This window comes from Ursus arctos, unplaced genomic scaffold (assembly GCF_023065955.2).
Source record: "Ursus arctos isolate Adak ecotype North America unplaced genomic scaffold, UrsArc2.0 scaffold_1, whole genome shotgun sequence".
Taxonomy (NCBI): Eukaryota; Metazoa; Chordata; class Mammalia; order Carnivora; family Ursidae; genus Ursus; species Ursus arctos.
Genome location: NW_026622763.1, coordinates 35150982 through 35164952, shown reverse-complemented (window position 1 = coordinate 35164952; position 13971 = coordinate 35150982). Strand labels below are relative to the sequence as shown.

At 34.9% G+C, this 13971-nt stretch overlaps 1 protein-coding gene across 4 annotated transcripts in view; it reads right to left on the bottom strand.

Annotated features, from left to right (window-relative positions):
• ARL6IP6 (ADP ribosylation factor like GTPase 6 interacting protein 6) overlaps positions 1–13971 on the bottom strand; it is a 453211-nt gene that overhangs the window by 437011 nt on the left and 2229 nt on the right. For 3 of the 4 annotated variants that reach the window (XM_026492793.4, XM_057317806.1, XM_057317809.1), the window contains exons 2-3: positions 13603–13656; positions 4672–4804 (exon numbers count right to left, since the gene is read on the bottom strand). In XM_026492793.4, coding sequence (XP_026348578.2) covers positions 4672–4804; positions 13603–13656 — 187 coding nt within the window. Of the gene's footprint in view, positions 1–1052; positions 3374–4671; positions 4805–13602; positions 13657–13971 lie in introns of those variants that run through there. The other variant, XM_026492794.4, reaches the window with a different exon arrangement.

Genomic DNA, 13971 nt, shown 5'->3' with positions numbered 1-13971 from the left:
GCTTATATAAAAGTGAAAATTTCTAAATTTTGTTATGGACTATGCTTGTACCCCCTTCCACACTCTCCCATTTATATGTTGAAACCTCCCCCCCCATTTGATAGTATTAGGAAGTGGGGCCTTTGGGGGGTAATTAGGATTAGATGAGATCATGAGAGTGAAACCTGCTCTCAGCCTTGTGAGGATAGATGAGGAGGCCATGTGTCACCCAGAAGATAGCTTTCATCAGAACCCGATTAAGCTGCCACCCTGATCTTAGACTTCCAGTCTCCACAACTGTGAAAGGAACAAATTTCTGTTGTTTATAAGCCACCCACTATATGGTACTTTGTTATAGTAGCCTCAACTAAAAAAATATCTAACAAACATAAAAGAATAAATATGAAAAAATATTTTAATGAATATAGGAAAAACGGTTTTATTTCTAATCTCAACTCTCCCAATGAATTATTGATTCAAACTGCTGATTTCATTAGACCTTTCATGTAATATTTACTAAATATCAATAAATGTTATTTTTTCTTCCCTTGAGGAGTTTATGTTTTTAAGGATAAACAACTGAGAGCCACAGTAAACATGGTCCTCTCAATTTTTTTTCCCACTTCTACCAATTAGCTTATTGGGGGGGGGGGGAAGCCCAAAACTTTAAAATCTGCAAAGGAGAGCAAAAGACTGCTTTTTTAACAAACCAATTAGACATGCTTATTTTACTCTCATCATATTTATGTTCATCGTGCTAGAAATTTAAAAATAAAAAAGTCCCTTCATTTTATGAGTCTTAACTATTCTACCTTTTAGTTTCTAGTTAAGCAAATCCCTGTTTAATAAATTATCTTAGAATCTAGCTATCATTTATATTAGATTTCCCTTTAAAAATAAACTGACATCTATGATGACTGGTCTTTAAAGTGTGTTTAAAGCACTGAAAATTCAAAAGAAATACTGAACGGAAAAATGTTCCAACATAATGTTAAATAAAAAGTTGTTTATAAAAGAGTATGTATACTATGATCCCAAGTTTAATTTTTAAAATATGCAAAGAATGGAAAGATATATATTAAAATGTTGGCAGTCACTTTCTGATTGTAAGTTTTCCCATTTTCTTTTTGTTTTTTGAATTTTCAACAAAGAATTTGCACTACTTTCTTTTCTTTTTTTTTTTTATACGATTTTGTTTTTATTTATTTGACAGACAGAGAGACAGCCAGGGAGAGAGGGAACACAAGCAGGGGGAGTGGGAGAGGAAGAAGCAGGCTCCCAGCAGAGGAGCCCGATGGGGGCTCGATCCCAGCACTCTGGGATCACACGCTGAGCTGAAGGCAGACGCTTAACGACTGAGCCACCCAGGCGCCCCATGCACTACTTTCATATAATCAGGAAAAATATTTATATTAACATCACTGTTTAAGTTATAAAAGAATACATAGCCTCTTACAAAGATATTTTTATAAATGCAAGATATTGCAAATTAATGAAATACATCAATCTGATTTCTAAGAAAATAAAGTCTTAAGATTTCAACTTTCTCCAAAAGTAGAGAAGCTGTTTTCCTTGTACAAGCTCTCACTCTACTGGTGACATAGAGAATATACTTATTAGGACATTTCTGAAGTACAGTTATAGTGCATTATTTTCCACAAGCACTAGAGGGCAGGGTTTTCACTATAAAACTCAGTTTCACCAATTAACACTATATTATATGCCTTTGTTGTCGTGGTTTCTGTTAATATGCCATCATCTATCACTGTATTTATTATATACCTTTTTTGGACTGCGTCTGTACCAACACCATGATGATTTTAAATTACAGTTTCACTCATGGCCTTGAATATTTAATAGTTAATTTAGCATATATAAAATTATCCAACTTACAAATTGAAAGGAATTTAAATATATATATGTGAACATAACACACGTATTTCAAAACTGTGGTTTTAGGGCTTTATTAAGAAATATGCAATCAGAGTCTCTAATATGACACTATCTCATATTAAAATTGAATGAGTAAGAGCGCCTGTCTGGCTCAGTCAGCAGATCATTAGACTCTTGATCTCGGGTTGTGAGTTCAAGCCCTACATTGGGTGAACAGATTACTTAAAAAAATAAAATCTTAAAAAAAAATTGAATGACTAATAACACATTGAAAACAGAGGTCCATCAATACTGGTTCTATTTTAATAAAAAATGCAAAGATGGGGCCCCTGGGTGGCTCAGTCCATTAAGCATCCACCTTTGCTCAAGTCATGATCCTGGGGGGCTCTGGAATGGAGCACCACGCTGGGCTCCCTGCTCAGCAGGGGGTCTGCTTCTCCCTCTCCCTCTGCCCCTTCCCCCACTCATGCTTGCACTCTCTCTCTAGCTCTCTCTCTAATAAATCTTCAAAAAAATGCAAAGGTAGTTTTTTAAAAAGATTTATTTATTTTTAGAGAGAGAGACAGAGTATGTGTGCATGCATGAGTGAGCAGGAGGAAGGGCAGATGGAGAGGGAAAAAATCTCCAGCAGACTCCCCGCTCAACAAGGACACCGACTTGGGGCTCTGGTGCTAGATCCCATGACCCTGAGACCATGACCTGAGCCAAAACCAAGAGTCAGATGCTCAACCAACTGAGCCACCCAGGCACCCCAAAATGCAAAGATGATTTTTAAGAAATTAGCTAAATGCCCACAGAATTCCAGTTATTTAAGAGAATACTGAAATACTTTTCTCTAACTCCAAAAGCTTCTAATATCTGTAAGACATGAATTCTGGTGTAGGTAAAAGAGAATCTGCAAGGGAAAATGATATTCCAGGAAGAGAAAACAGCAAGAGTAAAGTCATGGCATCTCAAAAGTACAGTTTATTCAAGGGATGCCAGGGTAATCTGATTATGTGATTACAGAATAGGGTGCACTAGAGAAATAGCTAAAGATAAAGCTGGAAAAGTAGAGTAGGATCATTTGGGGAAGGACTGTTCTGCTGTACTTGGGAGTCGACATCATTCTGAAGGCAGTAAGAAAACCACTGAAGACTTTTAAACAGGGAAGAGCTGTGACTAACATCTGTTTTTACAGAGGTAACAATATACAGGATGAATTCGAACAGTGAAAGCTTGGAGTAGGGGAGATGAAGGACTGAAGTTCACTGTCCAAGGCCTTAAGAAGGGCAAAAACACTGAGGGTGCAAAGACAATGTATTCCAATAACAATTCAAAAGGCAGGAATGAGTACATTTGAGAAAGGATAAAAACAGTGAATAAGGGTTTCAAGCCTTGATAAGTGGATGGAGACTGATGTCTTAAAGACAGGCTAGAGTCTTAATTTTAAGTGTAAGGTGCTTTCTGATATCCAGGCTGCAAGATCTACTAAATAGCTAAAAATTAGGAGAGAAGAAAGCTATAAGGAAATAAAAGGGAAAAAAAATAAGATTAGATTTTTGGTGGATTATGAAGAGTCTCATTATATTATCGACATTAGATGCATACCTCTTGTTACCAAGTAATTAATGTCATCGAGCAGGAAGAGTATAAATTTGAACTGAACACAATGTCACATAGCAAAATAAACTTTGCAACTGAATGGTAGGTACTCAAGTAAACTACAGGATGGTATTGCACTGTTGGGTATAACTTAGTCAATTTAGATTATTAATTACTCATCAACCACTTTTAACACACATATTCAGAATTTATTGGCAAGTATATGATTTATGTTTCATAGGCAGAAATTTATTAATTTGTTTAACATACACACACATTTCATCCTAAGTGAAGCCAAAAGTTTTAAAGATAGATTTGTAAGACAGAAAAATATGAGTTTACTAGTAATAAGAGCTGGTAATAATAATGATTATTAATCAATAGCGTGAGTATTAAACTTCCTATCCATAGAGTCCCTCAAATAGATTTTATTTGATCTCTACAAGCTGTCCATCAAGTAACCTGGAACTGGTACTAATAATAGCAACAATAACAACTATAATATTCTGGTAACATACATATCTTATTAAACTAGAATATATTTTCTACTCTTCACCTTTTCCCCAACCCCTCAGTTTGTAGAATAAACTAGAGGTCTTAGATACTCTTACCTGGAAATTTGTAATATTTAAAACCCGAGCTTTCCTGACATAAATAAACTAGATTAGAACACGGCTTACTGAATTTTCTGAAAGTCTTTGAAATACAGAAAATAGAGACCAAAGAAATTTAATGTTGTTCCACAATAAAATGCATCTAATTTGATCTAGACTTAAAAATTGGGTGTCATAAACGCTTGCTAATTATTACACAAAACTGAAATCTAAGGAGAAGTCCAATCCAATTATTAAATTGATATAAATCTGACCATTTATACATGCATTTAGTAAAATTTTCACATTGCTGATATAAATTTAGCCTTCATAAACTGTTTAAATCAAATTCCATCCCAAAAGGACAAATAGCAAAGTTTCTTACTTTTGAGATCATTTCTTGAATTTCATTTTTTAAAAAACTTTGCATTATCTAAGTAAGGAGTTTAAAATATTCTCCATTTATCTAAAGACTGACCCAAACTGAAAACCTAAGTCATTTATATTTTATAGAGGCAGGGACCTCAACATGTTATCTTCCATATAGGCAGCCTCTTGCTCCTATCTGTTTTAGCATTTCAAAAGAGTTGGAATGGGTTAAAAAAGAAAGAGGAATACTTACTTGAACTTGGCAGGTGAAAGAGGAGTAGGAGGAAACATTCCTGGTTCAAAAGAGTCAAAATAAGTCACCGTCCAAGAAAAGCTACAGCAGGAGAATCCAGCAGACAGAGATATTATAAGTAGAGTCCAGAATCCTTAATGGGAAAGAGAGGAGGAAAACGTTAATTATTAACACCAAACGTTAAATTAAACCAGTATCTTCATGTTCAAAAGATCATGTGTATTTCTGAACTTCTGAATTGCATGTAGGTAACATAAGAGATTTGAGCTTAGTACAAGCAAACCCATGCAAATATACAAAATACTAAAGCACAATTAGAAGTCATATCATTTAGGGGCACCTGGGTGGCTCAGTGGGTTAAGTGTCTGCCTTCAGCTCAGGTAATGATCCCAGGGTCCCAGGATTGAGCCCCATATCAGGCTCCTCACTCAGCAGGGAGTCTGCCTCTCCATCTGCCTCTCCCCCAGCAAATGCTCTCTCTCTCAAATAAATAAATAAAAATTTTTAATAAAAAAATAAGTCATATCATTTTTTGTGTGTTTATATATATTTATTTCTTTTTATTTTATTTTTTTTAATAATGATTTTTTATTATATTATGTTAGTCACCATACAGCATATCATTTAATATCTTAACATTTCAATTATAAGTTAATAAAATAAAATATTTTAAATAATTATAAATAACATTTTTAATAGTTTAATATTTCAATTATTTAACATGGGTAAAAGGGTACAAATTCAACTGAAGAATATAACTTATCTTCAGCTTTATAAAATTCAACTATAGGAAAAATGGTTAAAATACTTCACTGTTAAAATGTCTTGACATTTTTCATTTACTTTATGAATCACAGCTTGCAATCTTTTATTACCTAAAGTGATTCCTTTCTTTCCATACCATGCACTTTTGACATAAGAATTAATATTATGGTGTCTACTCTTCATAGCTTTCCTATAAACATTATAAACCTAATCTGATTCTTTAATTTTCCTCAGTATATGAACAAAAGTTAACTCCCAATTTACAAATGGGTTGGGACCCCAGGTTCTAGTTTCAGACAGAGTGGAAGACTGCAGGATTTTCTCAAAGAAATCTTAAGTCAAAAGCGTCGTATTATAATGGACTCAAGGAAGGGGTAAAAGATTGAGAAAAGGAAAAATGAGGGAAATGAACAAAGTGAGAATAGAGGGAATAAATTAATTTGACGGTTTTTAGATACATAGTCAAACTGCCTCCTCAAGAGAGTTTACTAAGCCAAGACCACTGATGAGTGTGTGTCACAGGTCTCAGTAGCACCGGGAGGGAGGGAGGGACGGTTGAGACCACAGTTGAGAATGACTTACGAATTACCAAATTTCCTGGCTGCACAAAACGCACAACCAAGATGCCTTTTAGCAAGAAGTAGTTAAGAAATACGTGCATCGGTCTGTTTGTAAACCATACAAAGCCCAGTAACAGACTGATAACAGCTAAAAGACAAACTCAGAGCAATGAAGCATTAAGAAACACTGTGACAATGTATTTTTTGAAAGATTAACCTTAATTTTTTCTCACTACTTTCCTTTCCTTCACCCCCTTCTAAAGAGATAATGGGCTGTGTATTCACTGCCCCAGAAGGATGTGAGGAGAAATAGCCCCAGTGTCTCTTTGGTTTTTATGTTGCGAAACGATTAAGGAAACTAGGATAGATACAAGCAAAAGGAGGGTAGACCAACACAAAGTATCTTGAATAGACAGCAAGGATAATGAGTTGCTTGGGATACAGATAAAATGTTTGTGTAAAACAGGGAGAAAGAAAGTGAGGGCTTAATGCACAAGTGAGAAAGATTTCTCCTTGTTTGAAGAAAGTGGTGTGTCTGTTTGCCCTTGTGTATATATATGGAGATGAGGGGTAGTACTGTTGGGGCTTCCTGGCAGAGCCATGGAGAGGCCACAAAACAGTACAGGGGGATTATAGCTATATACAGTATCTTGGCAGATGGGCCCAAAGCCAAGCCTACAGATGTCTCTTCCCTAAGTGGGTCACAGAAAGAGCAGATGGTGATGTGGCTGTAAAAGTGTGACACCTGAAAGGCCATCCTGACCAGAAAGCAAGATGTTTCAGGAGTACTCACTTAAGCAAATGTTTTGAGGACTAGATTGCACCCCACCCAATGTCCTGGCCCAGTGTCAGACTTTAGAACCTTAACCCAACCTGGGACTAGGTAGACAGAACCTCAGCAGAGAATGAGGTACAACCTTTCTGTCAACACAGTGAGATAGGGGACCAAAATAAAAATTATAAGTGTACTTAATGTACAGCTACAACTTAAGGACAGTTAACTCTGCCAAATAGCTATTACTTGTTATTTTTTAGAAGAATACTGCTAAAGGGGAGAAAATAACTGACAAGTTTATGCTAAGTTTAATATCATATAATAAAGTCTGCAGAACAAAGATAGTCATTATGAAAAACCAACTATCTGTTTGGGGACTGTTGTGGAATGATGGAAACTTCTAACTACCTAAAAAAAAGTGAGAAAGACACAAAATAACAGATTAAAAAAGTAACAAACTGTGAGGCTCTCTAGAGCCCATCAAGCTTTCTCATTCAGGTTCTTTAACAGAACACCTGTCAAAATAAATACAAGAATATTCTTGAGTTTTCAAAACTGAACACTATTCCATAATCTAAGTGTTTGCCTCACTTTGGGCTTTTTTATTTTATATTCACTTTGAACTGATCAACAGTTACCACTATAAAAGTCAATTCACAATGAAGGTCTAAAAAAGTACAGTGTAATATCGTGGTCTAAAAGTGCTTATGCTTCAGAGAGTAACTCAATTTGTTTGTGAAGAAGCAGAAAAGCCATACAAGTTGGCAACTAGCAACAACTAAGTCTGTAACAAGTCCCTTCCTCTAGAATCCTGAAGCTAAAAACTTGACAACTAATGTTATGTAACCCCACTTTATCAAGAGTTAACATAATTTGTAAATAGTATAAAAGCATATAAAAGTTAAAGTCCTCCTACCTCAATTCACCAATTCCACTCCTAAAAGCAATCAGTTAAGTTTGTTGTGCATCTTTTCTAAAAATTATGGTTATCTAAGTAACGTAGGTATTTGTGTGTGTGTGTGTGTGTATATATATATATATATATATATATATATATATATATATATTCCATTTTCCACAAATGGAATTCTCACTAGAAAAACTGTTCTGCATTTAACTTTTCTCACATAACAATACTGGAGACCTTTCTTATCAGTACACATAGCCATAATTCTATTGCATATTTTTAAGATTCCACCATTTTTTAAGATTTATTTATTCAAGAGAGGGAGAGAGAATAGGGAGAAAGAATTTGAGATACAGAAAAGATCATTAAAATCTCATAATGTATCTTAATTTATAAAAGGATCCAACAGACTAATATTTCAAGATTAACTAAGCTTTATTTCATCAAAAACATAACTCAACTTTAATCTCTGGAAGATGCCCCAAGAAAGAATAAAAGTCACAAAATATCCATTTTTACAAATAGTATTGCTCAAGACAATTGAAGATGGGTCCAATAGATCTTGACATTATATTGAGCATTAAAGCATGAAGCCAATTAAGTGACTTTGAGTAGGTAAGGATAGGTTCTAAGATCTTGTAATTTCAAAAAAATAAAATTTGCAGAGTTTTGTTGTTGTTGATTTTGTCAGGTTTGGGAACTACTAGATCAGTGGTTCTCATGAACTAGGAGCATCAGTATCACCTAGAAACTTATTAAAAATGCTGAATTTGTGGGCTCCATCCCACACCTACTGAATCAGGAACTCTAGAGCAGGCAAAGTCTAGTAAAATAAGTTTTACATCTTCCAGGTAATTCTAATGCCAGCTAAAGTTTTACTTCATTAGTCTAAGAAACATCCCCCCAGATCACCAATTTCTTGAGATTTAGAGGTCCCAATGTGTGCTTCTCATCACTGCTTCTATGTATTAGGGGAGACCTGCAATGATTTTATGACTAATTATTTGGCTGAACGATGATAATTCCTGCTAATAACCCACACTGTTTCTGCCTTACTATTGTGCCTAAACTATCTCGTGACATAAAAATTCTAATTGTTGTGAATTTTGGTTCAGGAGATAATTTATATGGATGAATGCAGGACGGTTGGTAATACTAGGTGAAATAACACATGCAAAAAATTAACAAAGTTTGGAATACTGTACAAGTTAAAAGTATTATTAATTGCTGCATGTGTTACTTATATTTTTCTAAATTTAAATTTGTGCTTTTCTTTAAACAAAGTTTTTCTTATTGAGAGTTAGTCATTCATTATAGAAAATAGACAATAAAAAGAAATAGAACCTGCAATTCTAAAACCTAGGTAAATTATTTAAATTTTGGTTGTATCCTCCCAGTCCTTTTGGGCTTTCGTTTTCCTCTTCTTTTTTGCCTTAGTCATCATTCTTTAACTAATGTGAATAAGCAAAACACACAATTTTACAAACACCGCCATAGAATAGGATAACATATTTGTGAAATTTTCAATGAAATATTTGAGTTACCCCACCCAGCTGCAGAGAGCACTGTATCATATCCTTAATACACAGTGGCCTCAAATTACAACGCTCATACAGTCACTGAAAACAGTTCACAGTTTCAGTCATTTTTCACTATAAGGATGAAACTGAGTGGTTGTTTTCGACCTGTGCCTTTCTAAGAGAATGGGTCACTTCCCAACACACCCCTTCTCTTGGGAATTTTTACCAAGTTTTTAATGTTCTGTATCATGAAATTATGAGGGTAGAGTCTCGCTTATCTCTCAGCTAATAACTGAAAAACTTCAAATGAGTTGGCTTCATCTTTGATTGAACTCAGTATATACCAATCATCTCTGTAAATGTTCAGAAGCCTGTAAACTTCTCAATCCTAAAGCTGAACTAGATGGGCAGCTCAAAAACAAGAATAGCCCTTGACAATGCAAGATGCTAGATATCTGGTCTTAGCCACGAGAGGGACTTAATGTTAACTATTAACTAGTAGACGTCAAAGACTGACAAGTACCAAAAATCAAAAGCTTTTCAGACTGAAGGAACTCCATGAAGTCAATTACAATTCCTGTATGGCATACTTACAACATGTATATTAAAAGTACTAGTCCTACATTTAATTTAATGACAGTAGTCTTAGATTAAGCATTTTCTGGTAACAGCAAATCCTTCTATTTTTCTTATGTACTTATTTCAGGTTTGCCTCAAATAAAAGGTCATTTTATCACACCCAGTAGTAAGACTATGAAAAAAAATTGCGTAAATTGGAAATAGAACTAAGTGTGTGAAAAGTTATAAAACTTGGAAAATGTGACAGATACAAAAGTCAATGTACAAACACAAAACAACTCATATGTTGTATACTAGTGCAGTCAATTTGGCCTGAGAATAACCTTTCGCAGGAAGAACTAAAATTTGATTTTAACTCGATACAATTAAGTTTTATTTATCTCCCTGAAAAACAGGCTTACAGTAGGGGATGCTTCTGTAAGACAATTACAAAAGGAAAGCCCTTCCAATGCCACCTAGGGAAGATATGGGGACATGAGTTCCAAAACCAGGTGACAGCATCTCTCACATCTCCCTGGCTGGTCTATCTCACCAATAAAGATGAACACTGATAGCCTAATCCTATTAGCCATTAGGATCAATTAACTCCCCAAATGCACTGATACCATGCTCATCATGTACCTTTTTTTGTTTAAATTCTAAACAGAGTTTCCCATGAAGACTTCTTTTAGGCAAAGAAGACAAGAGAATGGCAGTGTTGCAGATACTGTCGAAGCTAGGTCTCTTGAGATGACATTTGTGATTATACATTATATCTTATTAGCCTGTCACTAGTCAACTTGCAAGGACTTTAACTGCACTTAAAACACACTTTTCAGGGGCCCCTGGCTGGTTCAGTTAGTAGAACATGTGACTCTCGATCTTGTGGTCCTAAGTTTGAGCCCCATGTTGGGTATAGAGGTTACTTAAAAATAAAATCTTCAAAAACAAAAAAACCCACACTTTTAAAAAATGAGATTCTCACCCTGTAAAAGTATTTCTTAAACTGTGGGGCATCAAAATCACCTATAAAAAATAAAGATTCTTGGACTCTACCCTGGGCCAAAACAAAACTTAGAGGTACTTTTTAAGAGTCCAAGTGATTCTTAAGCATACTAAAATGAGAGCTGCTGCTAAAAGCTGCTTTTAATGAGCTATGCCAATCTTGGACTAGACTTAAACTGCAATAAAAAAACTCTGCAGCGTGCAAGATTTTTATTAATCTGCCTAGAAAGAGAACTCTTTCATGGGAGAGTAGTTACTATGCTTACATTATTTGATTCTAAAAACCAGCTGATTCTCAAAGAATTGAGGCAATTTGTAACAATATTTAAATAGGAATCACTGACATATAAAGATAACAACTATGGACAATAGTGATTACAGCAAAAAGAAGCATAATAAACAAAACAATCAAACATTACGTTTACCTATGAGGTACCTACCAAACAAGACAAAATAAATGCAATGAAATACAATGAAATTGGTAGAATTTAAAAAGGCTGCATTCTGCTTTTCCTGCAAATAATGCACAAATTCAACACAGTTTTTATTAAAGATTGTTTCTTCATGTGAAAACTTTTATATCAATTGTAAACAGGTAAGGATATAATTCCACAGGCATTACTTCATGGATAAGCTAATGCAGCAATCCTTCTTCATATCTAAGTTAACTCAGGATTGATTTGAATACAAGTCAAAATTTGAAAAAAAAAAAAAAAACTGGCCTATTTTCAACAATCAGCTGTCTCAACTGGACTTTTAACCAGAGGGTAGTAGTCAACTCAAAACATTCTTCTGTAAAGAGATTATATTGTATTTTTCTCCCAAGGGAAGAGAATTCCAGCCTAGAACAAGGTAAGGGCAAGTGTTATTTCAGTAACCTCAACTTTATAGGAACTTAATCACCTAGGCACTGCTTCTCTGAGACAGGTTAAGAATTCTATCCCTTGCTAGAGAAAAGCATTTTCTATTACACGTTATAATGAATATTTGTTATAAAGATAATTATGCCCACTTTAAAGTTATCCCCAGGAAACTGATCGAATTAGTCCACTAGATGTTGAGTATACTCTCTATTTGACCACTAAAGCATTGGTTCAAAATAAGGATTTTTGTTTTGGCATAACTATTGTTTAAGAGGGTTTTTTTTGCCACAAAGATACAGCAATTTCTCCTCACTCCTGAGATTGTTCCTGAATCTTGAAAGTGAATTCATGCCATTAGCAAACACTTACTGATCTTCATATTTGCTGTCACAGTATTAGCTATCTATCAGGCACATCTAAAAGCAATACCAGACTAACTGGAAGTGGAAAAAGAAGCAGGGCAATGACAAAGCCTTATTATATTCCTTTTGATACCGAACAAGCCGTTCCTTCAGATGACAAGTGCCACCTATGCTTTTCATTAATGCGAATGAAGTTTGCCAACTTTTAAATAGCAATGTAGAATTCATGCCTCATTCTTAAAATTCTGTTCTATTCTTGCTGCATCAAGTTGACAGATCAATAAATGCTATGAAAAGCCTCATAATCTTGGCTGTTTTTAGAGACAAACAGTGTAACATACACTGATAAAATGTGTAACTGTAAAGTACATTTTCTCATGCAAGAAGTTGAGAAGACCACAGAGAAGTTTTCATGGGACATCTAACTAATTTGTTTCTATAATTTGAAGATAAAGGTATCCCCTTCTGCAAAATCAGTCAGACTGTATTTTGTATCATTGTGAGGGCATTAGCCTTGAAGAGGTAGATTAAATAGGTCAGCTAAAATTGGGAGAGGGGGTGACATGCAGGATAGGAACTTAACCATTTTTTTTTTTCCAATTCAGAGTGACTAATCAAATAAATTCCAGCAAACAGGAGTAAAATATCCCAAACAGGTAAAGTTCTGGACACTTCAAAATCATTTTGGCAAAAAGAAAGAACTACCAGATAAATAACCTTTGAAGTTTTCACTAGTAATCTGTATGGCATTCTTTTTCTTTTTCTTTTTTTTTAAGATTTTATTTATTTATTTCACAGAGAGAGAGCGAGCACAAGCAGGGGGAGCAGAAGGGAGAGGGAGAAGCAGGGACCCTGGGATCATGACCTGAACTGAAAGCAGATGCTTAAGGACTGAGCCACCAAGGTGCCCCTCTGTATATAGAAACTCAAGTATGACTCTTAGTCATCATTAACCTGTGCAAGTATGCCCAATACTTTTTACATTTTTTAAAAAACAAGTTGCTTATAAGGAGATATAAACTTAAATTTCTCCTGAGGTCTGCTTAAGACGTCATCCTTGCTAAGTTCAGGAGGAAGTTTTTTTTATGTTTTTAATTCCTGGGAAAAGGTATAGGGAGACTTTTCCAGAAAGTAACCAGAAAATGTTAAATAGTCTCTGGGTCTTGGGGCGCCTGGGTGGCGCTGTCGTTAAGTGTCTGCCTTCAGCTCATGGCATGATCCCAGTGTTCTGGGAGCCCCTCCTTCTCTGCTAGGAGCCTGCTTTTTCCTCTCCCACTCCCCCTGCCTGTGTTCCCTCTCTCGCTGGCTGTCTCTCTCTGTCAAATAAATAAAATCTTTAAAAAATAAAAAATAAAAAAATAGTCTCTGGGTCTTTGAAACATACAGTTGTGTTCAAATTGTATTTCTAGCATATGTGGTGTATACACATACACACCAAGTATATATAAAAAGAAAATCTAATAAAATTTACCACACACAAACACGAATAAAAAATTAAGACTGAATGAACTGCAGAAGGGATTAACTATTTTATCCAAAATTTTGTAGAGTTTAAGCATGATCCTGAAAAATAAAAATGAACTCAAAAGCAAATCAAGTGACAGTTAAGTTTATACCTAGTAGCCCAGTGTCTATGTCCTCTTCAGTCTTTAAATTCTCAGCATGTAACTCTGTAAATACAAAAAAAGGGGCTTGAGTAAAAAAGATGATTTTACAATTTGAATAGTAGCTCAAAAGCTGGATAAATATTGTGGTGCTGTGGAAAGTGCTCTGGAGTCAGAAACAAATGGGTCCAAATTCTGATTCCATTTATCAGCTATTGGACCTTCAGTATGCAAATAAAGCATGTATGAGTCAACTGCCATATATACACAAAGCTTCTTAAGCTTCTTAAGAGTTATTGTGAAAATATTTTAAGTTTATTTATTTAATCTCTACATCCAATGTGGGGCTCAAACTCAAAACCTCAAATCACATGCTCTTCC